We start from the raw sequence: 19775 nt of genomic DNA, 5'->3' as shown, positions 1-19775 counted from the left end.
TCATTGATTCAACTCTAGAAGGATCGGAACTTATTGGAAAAGACCCCAACACCACAGGATTCTCAGAAAGCAGGCAGAACCTGGCTTGGATCATCCATCAGCTCAGACAACAGACTCCAAGGTAGTCTCTCCTCTTGAGCCTTCAGGAATGGTCAACTTCAACCAGCTACTTTAAGTGTAGGGAAAACAAAATCCAGAAAGGTTGACTTGCCTCAAATGACTCAGCTAACATGCTGTCACAGTTCCACCTGATCTCAAAATCCACACTCTTTAACTAGACCAGAGAAGGTACTAGTAGCTGCTGGATCATGGAGAGGGAGACAGGGCCTCCTGGGGGAACAAAGCAAGCCACAGCCAGTGCTAGAGCCAACCAAATCTTTATTACTCTCTGCAGCAGAACTAATGGAGCCCCCATTTCCAGGAGAACTTCGGTGGGCTACTTTGGCTACCAGGCAGGGATGTTAGCATTTCTATTGGGGATTGGGACAGAAGGTGGGAAGAGACTGGAAGGGGACCAAAGGGGGAAACTGCTGGACCACCTGAGGGCAGGCACACATGGGGGCTTCCTGGGCTGCTGTAAAGGTGGATCAGGCCTCAAACAGAACACTGCCATCTCCCTCAGAATGAAGGATGAGACCAAAGCCTGAGACGGTGACAGTCACAGCTATGAAAAGAGGGCTGAGCTCCTGGTATGAGAGGCATTTCTGGATGGAGGCAGCTTTCTAGGGCTAGAAGTCTCAAATAGAACTCACCTGTTCCCCAACCAGGGGCCCCCAAATTCAGCTCAATTGTTAGCATGAGTATCAGGGGACCCAGGAAGCTGGTTGTGGGAAGGATGGGACTTAACTCAGGGGCATTTTGGGTATGGGCATGTGTTATTAACAAAACAGACAATATATGATAGATGCAATCATGAAACTTCCCTCCAGATAAGGCTCACATCTTCCCTTTCACCCAGGAAGCTCCTTAGCCTGAAGGCCAACCATGGTCTGAACCCAGCCTCCACCCCAGCCCCAATGAACTCGCATTTAATTCCTTGGACATGTGATGACGTTCATGGCTCTGCACACTTGCCAATAACCGTTTTTTCCAGCCTACCTGCCTTGCTCCCTGCCCCACCTGTTCTTGTCAAAGGACTGATAACTCTGCAGCTTTGTCAAGTGCTTGTTTACTCCTGTTCTCCCTACCAGGCCTCAAGGTCCCTGAGGAGAGAGCAGAGAGCCCTGAGAGCCGGATTCATGTCGTGTCTACAGCGCCTGGGGAACTCCAAACCAAATGAAGTCGTATTTGCTGCGCCCTAGTGTGTTTAGAAGAGTTTATCGATAAATGTCTATAACAGATTTTGGGGTGTCTGGCAGATGTGGAGACTTCAAGCTATGTTTGTACCTGGGATGATAGCTTCTTCCCATGTGAGAAGTGAGGGTAGGGAGTCGGCGGAATGGTCCAAATCTGGAAGGAACTAATGGAGAGAATAGGGCCAAAGTGGGACAGGGCTTGGATGGTAGAAGGTGAGATCCAGGAGGAAGAGGGGTCTAGCAGTCTAAGCGCAGGGGCCAGTGCTCCGAGTCCCAGGGCTCAGAACCAGCAGGGCGACCACATGAGCGAACCAAGCGCTGCCCCAGTGGCGGCTCCCGCAAGCATGCCCATTGCCAGAGGAGCGCCAGCGCTGTAGCAGGGATCCTCTCGCACTATGACGTGTGTCACACCGGGGCCTGCAGAGGGAGACAGCACATGAGGGTCGGAGACTTAAGAGGTGGGAGTAGAGTGATCTTCGTCCCCTTCCTGCAGCCCAACCCAGTGTAAGGCGCCAAGCCCATTCTCCTGCTCCCCAGTCGAAAAAACAGATCCTTGCTCATGTGATCTTCCTGTTCCGGGAAGAGCTCCACCCATGGCTCCTAGGCCTTGGATCTGCTACGGACGCCCTGTAACCTAGGGGTCCGCTACTTGCGGGGTAGGGCGGGACGGCAAGGAAACCCTGAGATCGCTGAGCACTACCACGTGGCATCTAATGCTTGGGCGTTCCCGACCACCAGGCTCTAGAGCAAGGAGGAGGGAGGAGGCGGCCATTCCTGCAGTAGCCACCAGGGGCCGCTACCGGCTCAGGAATGGGTATTTCAGACTGCAGGGCTGAAAGGAGTCACCCTGGAGGGATGAGGTCAGCTCTGGAGGAATGCTGGTCCCAGGGCTATCCCAGTCTCGGCATGGGGACGGGCTTGCGGAGGGTTCTGCCTGGGAAAATCCTGCACACTAAAAGGATGAAGCCTAGTTGGACCGTGGCTGAGACGGCACTGGATCGAGGCAAGCCCTGAGGCATGCTGGAGTCTTACCTGCGTAAGGCGGCCCGTAGTAGCTGCGGACATACGTGGCCTCGTGTGCATTGGGAGGCACCACCTCGTAGTAGTCTTGGTATGGGCTGTAGACGCGCACCTAGAGAATCCAGCCAAGTCATATGCCCAGGAACTCCCTGGCCTGGGTTTGGTCCCCTAACGCCATGCCTGGCTCAGGCCTCTCTGGGATCCATGGAGCTGCCTTCCCAAGTTTAGAAATGGGCCTCCAGCCACCAGGAAGCTCTTGGAGAAAGGCCCTGCCTTCCCCACAAGGTCCACAATCCTTGTACTCTAAAACTTCCACCCTGCATCCAGCTCCCAGAGATGCCCATTCTCCTACCCTGGCCTTCCACCTAGCTCAAAAAATTCTCCATGGCTCCCAACTTCTCTTCATAGTCTAAGATTTGCTAGCAACTGTATAATGATCCCACTTTGAGAGACCCAGGTCTACTACTCACAAGGAGGGGAACATGGCCAAGCCCCAGGCCCAGGAAATAAACAGGGGTTGGGGAGGAAGGAAGGGAAAGGAAAGATAGGGATGAGAAGTAACTAAAATACAGTTATGCATCTCTTAAACAACAGGGATACAGTCTGAGAAATGCATCCTTAGGCAATTTTAGTTGTCATGTGAATATCACAGAGTGTACTTACGCAAACCTAGGTGGCACACACCTAAGTTATGTGGTATAGCCTATTGCTCCTAGCCTACAAATCTGTACCGCAGGCTACTGTCCTGAATACTGTAGGCAACTGTAACACAATGGTAAGCATTTGTGCATCTAACTAAACATATATTAACATAGAAAACATAATACACTGCCTTACAACATTATGACAGCTACAACATCACTAGGTGATAGAAGTTTCAGCTCCATTATAATCTTATGGAACCACCATTGTATATGTGGTCCATCAATGACCAAAAATTGTTAGGCTGCACTAGGCTGTAACGATTATCGAGCACCCACTATGTACCAGGTCCTGAAGGAGGTGATCACATGTGTTACCGCCTCTAATCCTTAAAGCAGGTATTAGCTCCACATAGCCATAGGGTTGGGGACCGAGGCTCAGAGAATGGTCAGTCTTCTCTCTGGAATGTACTTCCTGCCCTCCCTCTCTCCCATTAGATTTCCACCAACCCTTCAAAGCCTAGCTCAGAGGTCACCCACTCCACTCCAAGAAGCTCCTAATCTCAGGAAGAATGATTTTTTTTCCTGAATTCTCTGGACTTTGCCTGTGCCTCTTGTTGCTATCCTTTCTCTTGGCATTTCTTGTGGTCCAAATGTAAGCTACTTCTAGGTGAGGACCCTGATTCGTTCATGTCACGAGCAGGGCCTAGTGCATATAAGGAACCAAGAACTATGTGCTGAATTAAATGGAAGTTCCAAACCCCTCATTTTACCCATGAGGAAGCAGACCTGGAGAGGGCTCATGATCCCCTACTCTTCTGGATCTTTCCTCTTAGCCCCCTTCCATCCTATGTCTCTCTCTAACCAGGATTCACAACTGAACAGTCCAGCTCCCCTTAGAAGTCCAGGTGTCTCAAACTCCACTCATCTCAAGGTGATTGCAACATTTCTCCATATGCTAACCCTGCTGCTCTCCTTATAAATCCTTTTTTTTTTTTTTTTGAGACAGAGTTTCATTCTTGTTGCCTAGGCTGTTGTGCAGTGGCACAGTATTGGCCCACTGCAACCTCCGCCTCCCAGGTTCAAGCAATTCTCCTGCCTAAGCCTCACAAGTAGCTGGGAGTACAGGTTCCCACCACCACACCTGGCTAATTTTTTTGTATTTTTAGTAGAAACAGGATTTCACCATGTTGACCAGCCTGACCTCAGGTGATCTGCCCACCTGAGCCTCCCAAAGTGCCCAGCCTCATAAATGCTTTTCTCAGTACATGCCATCACCATGCACTCAAATCAAGAAAGGCCAGGTACAGTGGCTCATGCCTGTAATTCCGGCACTTTGGGAGAGCGAGGCAGAAGGATTGCTTGAATGCAGGAGTTTAAGACCAGTCAGGGCAACATGGCAAGAACCTGTATCTACAAAAAATTTAAAAATTAGCTAAGTGAGGCCAGGCACAGTGGCTCATGCCTGTACTCCTAGCACTTTAGGAGGCCAAAGTGGGTGGATCACCTGAGGTCAAGGAGTTAGAGACCAGCCTGATCAACATGGAAAAACCCCATCTCTACTAAAAACACGAAATTAGCCAGGTGTGGTGGTGCATGCCTGTAATCCCAGCTACTCAGGAGGCTGAGGCAGGAGAACCGCTTGAACCCAGGAAGCAGAGGTTGCAGTGAGCTGAGATTGTGCCATTGTGCTCCAGCCTGGGCAACAAGAGCACAACTCCACCTCAAAAAAAAAAAAAATTAGCTGCGTGTGGTGGTGCATGCCCATGGACCCAGGTATTGGGAAACTGAGGCCGGAGGATCTATTGAGCCCAGGAGGTAGAGGCTACAGTGAGCAGCGTTTGCACTACGTATTCCAACCTGGGCAACAGAGGGAGACCCTGTCTCAAAAGAAAAAGAAAGAAGGAAAGAAAGCAGGTTCTTGCTCTTGTCTTTGTACATTCACTTTCGACACACCAGCTAGCAGGTCTTGTGATTTTACCTTCTAAATATGTTCTTCTTTCCATTCTTTTGCCCAATGCCAAGAGAATAGGCCACTGGTTTTAGCAACTTGGAAGCTGTGAGTGACCTTGAAAAAAGCTTTTCAGAGGAGTTGCTGAGTAGGAAAAAAACCAAGCTATGAAGGGTTGAAGAAAGGCTGAGAGGTGAAGGATGCAATCTGCGTGTCATGACATCTCTTTCAAGAAGTTTGGTTTTAAGGGGAAGGTCTCTAAGCACACCTTGTGATTTCAAGTATCATGCCATTTTCCTTGATAGGGATGTGCTTCTCACCTTTCTCATTCAAGTACCCAACCTGTCTTTCAGACTCAACTCAAGCGTCACTCCCTGAACCTCAGGTTCTCCTGTCTGGACACCCACAGCCCTTGGATATCCCTGCATCACAGCACCGATCATGCTGTCTTCCCATTGTGTACCTGTGAATGTATGTCTCTCCCATCAGACCAGGAGACACCTGTGAGGGCAGAGACTGGGTCTAATCAGATCTGACTGGAACATGGCAGGTACCTAATGAATGTTTATTGAATTTATTCCAATGAATCAAATACAATGCCAGACTGGAACTAAGGTTGCCCAACTCTGAGTTCAGTTTCAAGTCAGGGAAAACAAACAGTCCCAAGACAATGCAAGAGGCTCAGACAAGCAATGTTACACATCAGTGAACTCTATGTGCTCCCTCCCCATCAGTGATCCAATAGGGATTTCTGGTAGGCAGTGCCAGGATCCAGGCTTCAAGTCCAAAAGGGACTGGAGGGATCTAAGTTCTCAGATCCAATTTTATTTGGTGGGGAAGCTGAGGTTCATGGTCTCCACCTTGCCCTGCTGTTGCACAGTGAGTCAGTGGCCTTGGGAGGCCTTGGAGAGGGTGGAGCATCCCATGTCCCTCTAGGGCACCTGTTTTTACTCTTTAGGTATGGGAGGCCCAGAAGTAAACTCCTGTAAGTCACCTGGCAACAAGTGGGGATAGCCCAGGGACCCATTGCAGAACCTGAGGGTTTGAGCCTACCTCTCCCTCTCCAGAGGCTCAGCTATTTTGTGGATAGGACCAGTGTTGACCAATCAGGGAGTCGCATACAAATGACTCCCCTTAGCTGAGTTGTTGTGTTATTAGGTTTGCAGTCTGTTAAATCCTATTTTTTTAGGCATGAAGAATGCCTCAGAATGATGGGCTGGAAGTCCCAGACCTGCCACTGATTGATGAGTTGAGTGACCCTGATCATGTTAGGTAACCTCTCCAAGACACTGAGGATCTAACAATGTCACATCTATACAACCTGGTGACCCAAGCCACTTCTAGGCTTAGTGACTCTGCACATCAGAATCATCAGGAGACAATTTATTTATTTTGGAGTTAGGAGATTTTTTTTTTTTTTTTTTTTTTTTTTTTTTTTTTTTTTTTTTTTTTTTTTTTTTTTTTTTTTTTTTGAGATGGAGCCTTACTCTGTTGCCTAGACTGGAGTGCAGTGGCATGATCTTGGCTCACTGCAACCTCTGCCTCCCGAGTTCAGCCTCCTGAGTAGCTGGGATTACAGGCGCCTGCCACCATGTCTTGCTAATTTTAGTACTTTTAGTAGAGATGGAGTTTCACCATGTTGGCCAGGCTGCTCTTGAACTCTTGACCTCAAGTGACCCACCCACCTCAGCCTTCCAAAGTGCTGGGATTACAGCCATCAGCCACTGCGCCCAGCCAGGAGACTGGTTCAAACTACAGGTTTCCTAGGTCTAGGTCCCATGCTAGATCTCTGAAGTTAGGACATCCAAAGGTAGGACATGAATACTTGTTATTGCTTGTAATTTCCTAAGCAATCCTGATACACAGCCACACTGAGCCCCACTGTGTAAGAAGAGCTCCCAGTTGACTGTAAGATCACAGGTACTCTCACCTAAGCCCCTTCCTGCAACCTACCCCATGTCAGGCCCTGTGCTGAGCACAGGGACAGAGAAAAGATTCAGGCCGAAATCCTGCCTTCAAGAAACATTCAGGGTGAGTGGAGACAGACCTAGACTAAATTAGGCTATGTAGTAATATTGCTATAAAATAAGTTTTTACTCCTTGCTTCCTTCCTTTGCTCACTCAGTGAACATTCCCTGAGCCCCACTGTGTAAGAAGGGTCAGCATAGACTCCCCATCACTGAGCACTAATTAAGTATTTGCCATATACCTAGCCTTGTGCCAAGCTCCATAGAGGCAGCACAATCAGGCGTGGTCCTTGCCTTGGAGGAAGTTCTAGGCCTCATGGAAGACTACACAGAAGGAATAAACCAGCTCTGAAACCAGGCAGAATGAAGAAAGTACTAAGCCTTAGTGCCACTAGGCTGTAGGAGGGAGTGATGATGCTGGTGGTCTAGGAAGTCCCCACTGAGGAGGTGGGGCCTTACAGGATGGGCATCAGTTTGTCAGGTGAATGAGGAAACTGAGGTCTCGTTGGCAGAGGGAACAGCATGTGCAAAGGCTGGCAGAGGGAAAAGGTCTGGTGTGGCTGGGAGCAGAGGGTACAGCAGAGCAGTTGGTTGGTGTTCCGTGGGTGATAGGGAGCCATGGAATGTTTGTCATAGGGAAGGGATGTGACTAGGCTGGGTTTTGGAGGCTCATCCTGGTGGCCAGTATGGAGGCAGGGAGGGCCAAGCCAGCACTTACCCAGATCCGCCTCTCAACCTTACAGGGGCTCCACGAGCGGGTCACACACCTGACCTTGGAGCAAACCCGGCGGTTCCTGGGAGGGATGGTGGCTCCACCTGGGGCCTGCTTAAGCCACAGAAACCCAAGAAGGGGGAAGGAGAGGGTGTCAGAGGCCCTCTACACCTGAAGAGACTCAGAGCTCTTTGTAGACCCTACCAGAGCCCTCCGCCAGCTGGGCTGTGGCAGGGAGTGTCCTCTTTCTCCTCAGCTGTCATGGTAACAGGGGAGGCTCAGAGAAGGCTGATGACTGCCAAAGTTACACAGAAAAAGACAAGTAGTCTCTTTCCAGAATTAGCCCACCCTCCCCTATTTCATGCTGCTGGGGTTTCCAGTCTCCAGGGAGGACAGGGTGACTCCCATCTGTCCTCTAGCCCACCTGGTCCCCTTCACCCCCAGCCTCGTCCCTGGCTGTGGCCCCAGGCCCTGTGTTCCCAGTAAAGCTGGTGTTAAGGGGCTCCTGGAGCCTCCACCCGGAGTGGGGTATGAATTGCAGCATGTCAGAGGACAAAGGGCAGGTCATTCCCACACAGGCTACAGAGAGAAGCCCATATACACAGAGGTGAACACACAGAGACAGGCAGACACAGGCACAAACACGCCCCCACTCTAGTAAGCCCAGGCCCAGAGGGTTGTGCGTATATGGAATATGGGAGGTAGAACCGAGGTCGGGGCAGAGAGAAGGGTCAGGAGAGCCACAGGAGATGGACAGGCAGAGAAAGACGAGGCCGCTTCATAGAGTCACAGAGTGCAGATGGTCGCCCGCGCCTCCTTCCCTCGGCCTCTCTTTGGTGGAACTGATTCACCCCACATAAAGAAGCTTTGGAACTCAGAGCCAGGGTAGCCCAACTGGGGTCTCTCCACCTGGCAGACTACCACTATAGCCTCCTTACTCCCAGCTTCCTCCAATTCACCCGCCACTTGGAAGCCTGAGTCTGTCCCCCAAAATCTGACCACAGCCCTCACTGCTGAATGTCCTTTTTTCCTCCCTATAGGCCTCAGGAAAAGTCCATTTCCTCCAACTGGACTTTGAGGCCCATAGTGAGCTGGCCCCGATGACCTCAGAGGTCACTCTTCTGTTTTATTCACCCCATGAATTGCTCTCCAGTCAAGCAGACTCTGGGCCCTTAGACACATGCATATGTACACACACACTTGTGCACACACACATGCACACATTACTTCTCTGTCTCTGCTCATGCAGTTACTTCTGCAGATAATGTGCTCCTCTCAGAATCTCACTGACCTAGGTTCCATGATAGGCTTTTCCACTGACTTAAGACTATAAGCTTTGGACAAGTCACCTACCCTCTCTGAACCTCGGCTTCCTTATCTATAAAATGGGACTAAATACCAACCTCCACCCACCTGCCCTGCCAGGGTTGTTGGAAGATGAAATGTCACTGATGCCAGGGGCTTAGCATGATACCTGGCCCTCAGCAGGTGGATGCCTGAAGGGGTTTCTAAATGCATCCAGGTCACCCCTACTGCTTCCCAGTGGACTTTCTCTGTAGGTGAGCGGGGCCTCCATTGTGCCACACAGAGAAAGAGCAAGCACAGATTCTGGAGTCAGGCAGATGGGGGTGGAGGCCAAGATGGGCCTTGGGCAGCTCTTGAAACCCTCACCTCCATCAGTCACAAGCTCTGTTGACTCCATCCCCTAAATATGTCCTGTACTCATCAGCCTGTCTCAGCCAGCAAGGCCTTAGTCCAGATCTCCAGTCTGTTGTCTGGACAGTGTCCCAGCCTCCTAACTGGCCTCTAGGTGTCTGCAGTTGCCCTCTACAATCCTTTCCCTACCTACCAGCCAGACTATCTTTTTTTTTCTTTTTTCTATAACAAACTTTCGTAAACTGACAGACTATTCTTTGTTGTTTACATGCCAAATGTTACAAGTGTCTTTTTATCTTTTTTTTTTTTTTCTTTTGAGATGGAATTTTGCTCTTGTTGCCCAGGCTAGAGTGCCATGGTACAGTCTCGGCTCACTGCAACCTCCACCTCCTGGGTTCAAGCAATTCTCCTGCCTCAGCCTCCCAAGTAGCTGGGATTACAGGCATGCACCACCATACCTGGCTATTTTTTGTATTTTTAGTAGAGACAGCGTTTCTCCATGTTGGTCTGGCTGGTCTTGAACTCCCAACCTCAGGCGATTAGCCTGCCTCTGCCTCTCAAAGTTCTGGGATTACAGGCATGAGTCACTGCGCCTGGCAAATAAGTATCTTTTTAAAAATATAAATTGAACCTGATCTGATCATGCCATCCCTCTGCTCAAAAACTTTTCATGGCGCCCTAGTGCTCTTAGCAGAAACCAACATCCTTTATACAGCCCACAAGGCCTGGTCCTGCCAACCCTCCTTCCCCATTTACCCACTCACTCCTTAAGCACCAGCCACTCCAGCTGTCCTTCTGTTCCTCAACTTGCCAACATCTTAACTTCTCTCAGAGCCTTTGCATGTGCTGATCCCTCTGACTGGAATGCTATTTAGCAAAGGGGATTCAGGAAATGCTGAATTCCCTTTACCTCAGCCCCACACTTTTCACCCAGTCAATTTCTGTTTATCCTTCAGTTCTCAGTTTAAGCCTTGCCTGAACTACCACCTGGATGAAAGGGCCAGACACTGCAAATCTCTGTCAGAACCCTTATTACTATTAAAGTGGAATAATTAATTGTTTCATGTCTGGCTCCTCACTAGGCTGAGTACAGGAGGGCAGAGCCTGCATCCCCTTGGTTCACCCCTAATTACTGGCACTTAGCACAGCACCTGGCCCATAGTAGGAGCTTACTAAATCTTTGTTGTGCTGATGAATGAGTTTCAGTCTTACAGGGAGAGAACAATAACCCCAACCACACAGGACCGTTGTGAGGAGCAGCTGGAATGGTACCTGCACCATGCCTGGCACATAATAGTTGCTTGATAAAAGACAGTTCCTTTTCCCCAGCTCACATGCCACTCCCTCTAGCAAGTCTCCATGGAGGCTTCTCTCTCTCCTCTGAGTACCAGTTGGCTGTCCCCTATCCTTTCCCACTTGGGACTTAGGCATCAGAGTCTGCACAAACACATGAGACTGAGAACTTCTGGCAGATGGAGACCGAGTCTGAGTCACTCATGATTCCATGGCACGTAGAGGTGTTGGGGAGAGGGGGAGAGAATGAGGGACTCACCGGGGTGGAGTTTGCCTCCAGCAGCGCTGTCTTCCATGCTCTGCAAAGCAAATCCCACCAGAGCATGAGGAGGGAGTTCGGGGGTAGGGCAATTGGGCACCCATATTTTAGATTTTCCTCTCTAACCCAGCCTCAAGCCCCAGTCTCTCATGAAAGGAGAGATCTCTTGTCTCCCTTAGGAAGACAAAGGTGACCCCTCCCCTGCCCCAGTCACATGGATGGAACACTAAGTGAGCCTAATTTCATTCTTCTTGTCTCCTCTAGAAGTTCCAGTTTCCTCATCTACACAGTAGACGGTGGGGCTTGGGTGGTCTCTCAGAGGATGTCAGATTCTGACACTCCTGGGTGGGTGCTCTAGCCACAGCCCCCCTCCATACCCCAAATCTACAAACAAAACAGTTCCCCAAAGCTCTGACCCCTGAGCCCCAGGAAGGCCCAGCAGACACGGGACAATTGGGCCTTTGTTGGTTGCCATGGCACCTACTGGGTTGGACAAGGCGGCTCTGTGCTGTCTGCCTGGAGCTCAGCTTCCCTACTCCCACACACCCATCTCTTTCACTCTCCTTCAGCACAAAGGCCATGCACCCCTCAGCCAGAGGGTAGGAAGGGATGGTATGTGAGTTAGTGGATGGCGCCTGAGGAGGACACACCCAGGCTGGCCGTGTGGATATGCATCTGACATTGGGGTACCCCTGCCTGGGACATAGCTGACTGCCTTTGTAGGCAGGTCTGGGGCTACCCTTCAGATCAGAGTCCACCAGAAGGGCAGGGCATCTTCTCAGAGGGGAGCAAGGGTGCCACTAGGCTGCCCTACTGCTTTGCATCACCCTCCGGTGAGGGCTCACCTCAGAGGCTGCTAAAGACCAGGAACCAGACACCTGAGGCATGTGTGCACACCTCCCCTCAGCAATCCCGAGTTCATCTGAGACTGCATGAGGAGTCCACTGTGTGCCATGCCAATCACCATGAGCCCTCCAAATCCACTCCACCCACCTCCAATGAGACACCCTTGCCAACTGGCTTTAGTGCCCTCTTCCTACTGTCAGAGAGTCAGAAGGCCCAATGAGAAGGGGGTGCCTGGTCACTTTCCCGAGATTCCACCCCATCCTCTCCTGGGAGTGACTCACAAGGCATCATCCTTGGTCTCTGCACATAGGTGCAGGCGGGAGCCTTCCCGTAGGTTCACGGTGAGCAGGCCGTCTCGGCTCCGGCCCTCTGGGGGCTGCACATCTGGAAGCAGACACATATATATGGGTTTCCACAGGCACAAGCCACAGGTCCTCCCAGTAAACCAGGAACAGGAATAGGAACTGACTTCTTTGGGCTGTTTACTGGCCATTGCCAACCTCCTCCGATCCCATATACTCTCTCAGGGATTCCACTCTACGATTCCAAACTTTCCAACCTTCCTATGCTGACACTTCCCTCAGCATACCTCCCAGTTATCCTGTTACAACTGTGGCCTGAGCCTTGGGGGAGGAATGTGGAGATTTGCTGTTACTCTGGGCCACTTCGCTACTCTGAGCCTCCTAATTTCATTTCTTTCATTCAGTAACTAGTGCCTGGAGGGCAGGAACTGTTCCTGACTCACCTCTGAGACACAGCACAGAGGAGGAAGGCACTAAAGGACTGATTTTCTTTCTCTCTCTCTTTCTCTCTCTCTTTCTTTCTTTCTTTTTCTTTCTTTCTTTTCTTTCTTTCTTTCTCTTTCCTCTCCCTCTTTCTCTCTTCTCTCTTTCTCTCTTCTTTTTCTCTTTCTCTCTTTCTTGGTCTAGCTCTGTCCCCCAGGCTGTAGTACAGTACCGTGAACACTCACTGCAACCTCTGCCTCCCAGGCTCAAGCAATCCTCCCACCTCAGCCTCTTGAGTAGCTGGGACCACAGGCACACGCTACCATACCAGGCTAACTTTTGTTTGTTTTTGTTTTGGTAAAGATGGGGTTTTGCCATGTTGCCCAGGCTGGTCTTGAACTCCCAGACTCAAGTGATCCACATGCCTCAGCCTCTCAAAGTACTGGGATCATAGCTCACTGCAGCCTTGAACTCCTGGGCTCAAGCGCTTCTCGCCTTGACCTCCCAAGTAGGCATATGTGACCACAACATCTAACCTTTTTTTTTTTTTTTTTTTAGAGACAGGGTATTGCCATGTTGCCCAGGCTGATCTAGAACCCCTGACCTCAAGTGATCCTCCCACTTCAGCCTCCCAGAGTGCTGAAATTACCGGCATGAGTCACCACACACAGCCAAGGACCTATTTCTTAACTCACACCAAACTGAATTGGAGTTGACAGAGGCTTAGAAGCAACATCTGGGAAATGCCTCTGAAAGCTGCAAAGAGGCTTCCAACTGCAGTATTCTCAGATACAGGGGGAGGGCTCTGCCCACAGTCACAGTGCCACAGAGGAAGGGGCTTCTGCTCACCGTGGCACTCTTGGCCGATCTTTATGTCACGGACATTGAAGTGGATGAGCACACGGTCCTCCTCGTCCTGCGCTGTCTCATCACGGTAGTATCCCAGGGTTCCGTCCATCCACAGGGCAAACCAGTTTCGCTTCCAGCGGCGGAGAATGGAGCCTGTACAATATTCCAGATGCACTAGGCAGGCTGATCCCAGAGCCTCCTGGTGATAGGAGCCCCAGACAGGCTCCCAAGTCCCCTCAGCCTCAGTCCCTAGTGTTATAACCACCTTTTTCTTGTGTATCTACTCCCTGAGGGCAGGACCTCTTTCTCTCTTGCTCACTTCCTACCTCCCATTGGGCATGATGCATAGTAGAGGCTCAATAAATGCATTGAATGGGGAAATGAGTAATGGGACCCATTGCTTGGGAGCTTCTAAGGCCAAGCCCCAGGTCTTTTCAAGGGCAAAGACCTCTCCCTTCCTTGAGCCTCCATCTTCTCTCTCGCTCTCTTTTGAGATAGGGTCTTGCTCTGTCACCCAGGCTGGGGTGCAGTGGCACAAGCATGACACAGCGGCAAGGGATCCTCCAGCTTCAGCCTCCCAAATAGCTGGGTCATCAGGCATGCACCACCGCACCTGGCTGATTTTTAATTTTTGGTAGAGACAGTGGGTCTCACCATGTTGTCCAGGCTGGTATCAAATTCCTGGGCTCAAGCGATCCTCCCAGCTCAGCCTCCCAAAGTGAAGGGATTACAGGCGTGAGCCACTGCGCAGGCCTCTTATCTCTCATATCTGACTCATGTGATGGTTATTTGTGTAGCCTCTGCCTCCTGTACTACACTGGGAGTTGCAGCTCCCCACACAGGTCCTGGAACCTGGGGAGACCTGTGCTCAGTGTTTGCTGAATGGAATGAACCAAGAATGAACAGGGGGATGGGGCATAGGGCTGCCTGTCCCAGGGGTCCCCACAATAGCTCTCGCTCACATCATGACTCTGGTCAGACGTGGGTCTGGAAGCCTGAGACCTAGCTTCAGACATTTTGCAACTGGAAATCTTAACAGGGAAGGGCAAAGACATAAGAAAACTTCTGTGGGCTTTGTGGATTCCAAAGCACAGAGGCAGTTTTCACTTTGTTCTGTGCATTGTTCTATGTTCAGCCTGGGGTTAGGGGACTGTGGACACACAGAGGGTCAAACCCAGCCCCTGCCCTTGAGGAGCTCTCAGACTGGGGGCAGTCTGGGGTCAGGGAGTAGGGAGACCCACAGATAAAGACAGTTCTGTTATAAGGAGATCACTGTAAGGCACAGTGGAATCGAGAAGGGAGCTTCTAATCCAGCTTGACACTACCGCAGGGGCAGGGGTGTCGGCTGGAGGAAAAGCCAAGGAAGGCTCCTCAGGGAGGGGCCCATCTGAGATGAGTGGTGAAGAACAAGCGGAAGTTTACCACGCAATCAGGAATGGGAAAGACCTTTAGGCAGAGGAAAGAGTGTGGTCAGAGGAAAGGATGAAAACGTCCTGGCTTCTTGGGAGAAGGGTTCCCCGTGGCAAGCCCAGTAAGCCACTTCTCTCACCCTGCCCCAGGACCAGGGGCCCAGGATCACTCACTCTGTCTCCACAGCCAGCCGCCCCTCAGCAGGGCCATTTCTTCAAAAGGACTTTCCAGGGCGGAGTCAGGCGGGACCTGTCAGAGGAGCCATAGGAGACACAGACCTCAGCAGCAACTCCCTGGAGAGAAGCCCCCAGCCCTGCCATCCCCAGGGGAACCACCCAGGAAACGTTTGAAGGAGGGTTAGTAAACAAACAAGGACCAGGCAGCCTCGGCCTCCTCCCCATTCTCTGCTCAGGAAGAGAATGGGAGCACTGTCCCTGTGGGGTCAGCAGGGCAGCCAGCCGTTAGTGCGGGGTGGGGGTGGGGACCAGGAGCCTGGATTCCAGCCTCAGCTCCTTAACCTTGGCCACGTCCCTCCTCCCTGCCCCTCTGTCCTGGCCTCAGTTTCTAGCTCAGTAGAAGTGTGTCTGCAAGGCAGGCAGAGGCTGCAGGAGCTCTTGAAACATTAGAATATGCTTCTATTGTGGAGCATGAGACTCTGAAAGTATTAGAACCGTGGGATTCTGTAATGTGGAAGTGCAGAATATTAGAATCACAGCAATGGACGGGGGAAAGTCTCCCTCCCATTTGGACCCCACTAGAGCTGTTTACAAAGTGCTTAACAGAGCAGCTCAACAGCAGTTGTGATGGCCCGAGCACTCTGTCCGAGTACCCCCCTCGGTGCTTTCATCCATTATCTCATTTAAGCCTCCCTGCAGTCCTTATTATTCCTATTTCAGAGATGAGGAAATGGCCGGAGAGGTCTAATCAGTTGCACAGGACCACTTGATCAGTAAGCAATGGAGCCCAGCCTCACACCCAGCAGTCCTGGCTTCAATTGTTATGCCAGCAGGAGCTTTGAGAACTCCTGAAGCCAGGCCACACTCTATAACAATTAAATCAGAATGTTTGAGGACAGGAGGCAAGCCCTGGTACTCTTCGAAGATTCTCAGATGATTGCAATGTACAGCCAAGTTTGGAAGTCACCGCACATACTACTTCCTCACCCTGTCCCCACACCAACCCTTTTAGGGAGGGAAACTTTACTCCTATTTTACAGATGGACAGACTGAGGGACGGCAAATGACTCATCCATGTATGTGATGGAGCTTGCACTGGAATCCAGGTAGGTGCCCTCTGTTCCTCACTTGCCAGCGGGTGCCTCCACCCCTCCCCCACCTGCTCACACCTGTTGCTGCGTAACAAGGGCTGACACACCTGGGCTGGAAGGCCCGGTCTTGTCTGTTCCTCTTGCCGCTCCCTCCCCTCTCCACGGTCTTAACACAAGTCAGACAAGAGTCCAGTACAGACTCCCTTTCCAGTCCCTCCCCTTGATGCACCCACCTGGTCTACACCTGTTGCGGATGTTGCTGCCACAGCGGCCGCTACTCGATGCTGCTGCCACCCAACCCGCTGCGCCTGCGCTTTGTGCGCCCCGAAGAGCCTGGGGCATTTCTCTCCTCCGGCAGTGCCTGGGAGCCCAGCTGCCCCCGGGCCCCGCCCTCCGGACCTGCCCACCCCCAGGGAGGGGGCGTGGCGTGGAGAGATGCTGACCCGAGGCGTGCTGGGACTTGTAGTCTACCCCTCTAGAGCCGGACAGAAGCAGGGTTGCCTGCAATTTTACTTTTCTATTAAGACATTTGTTCACTCATTTATCATGAAATACTTTTTCTTAAGAATCAGTGAACTCAGTTACTAGGAAAAAAAAGTAAAGTTGCAAGGAGAAGCCAGGCTCCTAGTTTTGCATGTTTTTTTTTTGATGCTTCCCCCTTCCATCCCCAGCTTCCAGTCTAGTGAGGGAGATTACATGGAAACACACAATTGGAGCGCAGGGTGTGATTTAACAATGGAAAAGATGAGCTTGACTTTTCCCAAGGGGTTCAGGAAAGCTTCCCAGAGGAGGCTGAAAGGCACCTTGGAGGATTAGTGGCAATTTCCAGGGCGACCCAAAGGGTCCCTATGAGCGCTGTCAGCATGTTGAAGAGTGCCCAGCATTTCTGTGTGTCTACAACATACAGCGCAGGGGTGGAGAGGGCATGGGGAGTGGCAGGCGATAGAGCTGCAGGATTTGCAAAGAAACAGCACAGAGGCCTTGCACGACAGGCGGAGAGCTTGGATGTTATGACGCAGTGACTGGAGCTGGGGGTGGGAGTTTCAAAACGAGAAGTGAGGTGTGTGATTAGGGGGTCGGCAAGGCCCCTCTAGGGCACAGTAAAGAATAGATTGGAGGGGGCCCACCTGGAGAAGGAAGACTTTCTGTATCTATCACCTCATATTGTGATCATTTCCTTCAATAGCTCAGCCCCGAAAACCCACACCTACCAGCAGCCACAGGATGTCATTCAGAGACCAGAGGCTGTCAGGGCCTAAAAGACTTCTGTCCCCTATGTAGCAAGGGTGCCCACCCTGCCCTGGGTCCTTCCTCCTGTCCCAGAGAACTCTTCCTTACCGGGGCTGCAGGGCTCATGGTTCCCAGGCGGCCAGGGCAGCATTTCCCAGAAGGCTGCCGCAGGGGGGCATTTCCCTGAGCGCCTTAGAGATAAGGGGATCAGGAAGGTGCTACCAAGTGGGAGGCTGAGGGGGAGGCTAGGAGGGCGCGCACAAGTAAGGTAGCCCTGTTTCTCCAGGCCCCTCCCAGCCTTTCCAACTGATGGCTCTAACCCTAGGTTCACTGGACAAGTCATTCCGGATTCCGAGGTGGTCTTAGCCCAGCATCGCCAAGGTTCCCGGGGTGGAAGCGGGGTAGGGGTGGGGAACGGGGTTGCGGGGGAGCACAGGAACCGGATCGGTCCTCCTCCCTAGCTTGGGGACGGGGCTACATCTTTATTCTCCGGCCTGTCTGGACAGCACCCATCACCCCAGTCCTGGCTGCTCAGTCTGGCTCTTTAAGCCTTCCTCTCTTGCTCCTGCGACTCTGTAATCTTGACCTCGAGCTACCCGCGCCCTTCGGCCCTTTGTGCGGTGCGTGCCCTGCTGAGGGATTCGCCATGGCCAATCCTATTAGCCATTGAGTTCATCCCCTCTTAGCCGACCCAAGAACCAGCTCTCCCAAACAGCGTTGTTTTTCATCTCTGTACCTTGAACTCACTCTGTCTGGTTCCTGGAACATCCCAGCTCCAGCTTCTCCTAGCTAAATTTTCCACCTCCACAGTGGAAGGAAGAAAGGAAGGAGGGGGAGGGGGGAAAAGAGGGAAGGAAAGAGATATGCAAGGAAAGAGGGGCAGGAAAGAAAGGAGGGGAAGGGGAAGGCAGGCAGGCAAGGCTGCAGCTGGTCTCAGAGGATCTGCGCCTGGGTGCTGCCCCAACCCAGCCTCTCTTTAGCTCTCCCTGCTCACCTCCCCGATGGGCAGTGGCGCATGCTTCATGTTGGGGGCAGGGATGGTGCAATCCTCCTACATTTCATTCTCCGGATTTAGCAACCAGATGAAAAATGAATGTTCTCCAGCAGCAGTGGAGACTTGGAGGGAAGACTCTTCCCCCACCCTCCCAAAGAGCGGGCACTGTGGCAAGAAAAAGGGGAAAGAACGTGGGCAAACTAAAACCACAGACACCGCTGACATAGCGGGACTTGGCCCATGTCTCTAAATGTTGGTCAGTGACCCTCTTTGAGAAGCAAAAAGGAACTGTAGACTCTACTCAGGAAAAAAATCTGCACATAATTCCTGGGAGTTCATAGACCTCTGAAGCCATGATGGTCATTGTTGGATTGTTTTGAATCTCCAGAACTGTGTAGATGGGAGGAGAGTGTGGATTGACCAGAGATGTATGACAGTATGTCAGGAATTCCAGCCGCAGCAGCCCTGGCTGTGAAAGACTTCGTCTGTTTGTTTTAATCAACTAAAACTTACTGAGACTAATAAGCCAACAAGTAACTTTTATGTTTCTTTATGGCTATGTTGCACAGAACCATCGGCAGAGAGGAAAAGATTTTGTCATTTCAAGTGTCCCTGGTGAGTGAAGAGCCCACAGATAATACATTGTTTAGGAAATAATGGACTAGCTCATCAAATTCAAATTTACTGTTAGATTTTCTTTTCTTTTTTTTTTTTTTTTTTTTTTAGGAAAGAGAGCAGGAATTGATTGGTGATGTTTGCCGTGGGCACAAACCCGGTGATATGCAGATTTGTACCATGTATTCGCTGTCCTTGAAATAAGAATCTTCCAAAGATCTTTGATTTTTTTTCTTCTCACAGAATTTATGATTCCGCCTTAATGTTGGTAAGGTTTCATCTTGGAGATGGTAATAAATATGTAATTCTCTGTCCAGTGGTTCTCACCTGGAGGCAATTTCATCCCTCAGATGTCATTTGGCAATGTCATTTTTGGTTGTCACAAATGGAGGGGTGTTACTGGCATCTGGTGGGTAGAAGCAAGCCACTAAATATCCTACAATACACAGGGCATCCCCCAAAACAAAAAAAATTGTCATCTTTAACTGCCAAGAGTGCTGAGGTTAAGAAACCTTGTTCTATATCCTCCGCTGTTTCCTAGGACTATCTCCTAAATGTATATCTTGGGAACTGACAATGGTAGAGAAATGAGGAAGTCAGACAGGAAAGAGAAGGCATTCAATAAAAGACCCATTATCAAGTCATCACCTAGGGATTAATTCTGCAAGAAAACTCTGAGTCAATGTAGAACACAAACTTCAGTTATCCCATCTGAGAGGTGAGGGAGCTGGGGTATTTATGCACCAATTCCCTTGGTCATTACTTGAGGGCTGTTCCCAAATGGCATTTTGACAGCATCATTTATTCCCCAACAATAGCATGCACTGTGCTATATGTAAGAGCTTGTCTAAGGTCTTCCCTAGGAGATTGAACACTCCATGAGGGCAGGGACCATATCTGTCTTTTTTTTCTTTTTCTTTTTTTTTTTTTGAGGAAGAATGAGAGAAAGAAAGAAAAAGAATTAAAAAAAAAGAAAAAGAATAAAGGAAAAGAAGAAAGAGGAAGAGGAAGAGGGAGAGAGAACAGGGGTGTTGCTTTATTGCCC

The 19775-nt window shown here is 50.7% G+C and overlaps 1 protein-coding gene across 5 annotated transcripts; it reads right to left on the bottom strand.

Annotated features, from left to right (window-relative positions):
• Positions 1-361: 361 nt before the first annotated feature.
• PLEKHB1 (pleckstrin homology domain containing B1) lies at positions 362-17677 on the bottom strand. Of its 5 annotated transcripts, none has more exons than XM_037740113.1 (8): positions 17230-17677; positions 14798-14873; positions 13215-13367; positions 11922-12024; positions 10795-10834; positions 7593-7697; positions 2328-2427; positions 362-1712 (listed from the first exon to the last, which is right to left on the bottom strand). In XM_037740113.1, exons 1-8 carry the CDS (start codon positions 17245-17247, stop codon positions 1576-1578), a joined length of 732 nt encoding a protein of 243 aa, XP_037596041.1. In that variant the 5' UTR covers positions 17248-17677; the 3' UTR covers positions 362-1575. The 5 variants fall into 5 exon arrangements, with proteins under 5 accessions (XP_037596041.1, XP_037596042.1, XP_037596043.1 ...); XM_037740114.1 differs by lacking the exon at positions 17230-17677 and adding an exon at positions 16125-16310; XM_037740115.1 differs by lacking the exon at positions 17230-17677 and adding an exon at positions 15001-15103.
• Positions 17678-19775: the final 2098 nt, after the last annotated feature.

This window comes from Cebus imitator, unplaced genomic scaffold, assembly GCF_001604975.1.
Source record: "Cebus imitator isolate Cc_AM_T3 unplaced genomic scaffold, Cebus_imitator-1.0 Scaffold79, whole genome shotgun sequence".
In the NCBI taxonomy this organism is placed as follows: domain Eukaryota; kingdom Metazoa; phylum Chordata; class Mammalia; order Primates; family Cebidae; genus Cebus; species Cebus imitator.
The sequence above is the reverse complement of the archived record's forward strand: the minus strand, read 5'-3'. Positions and strand labels throughout refer to the sequence as shown.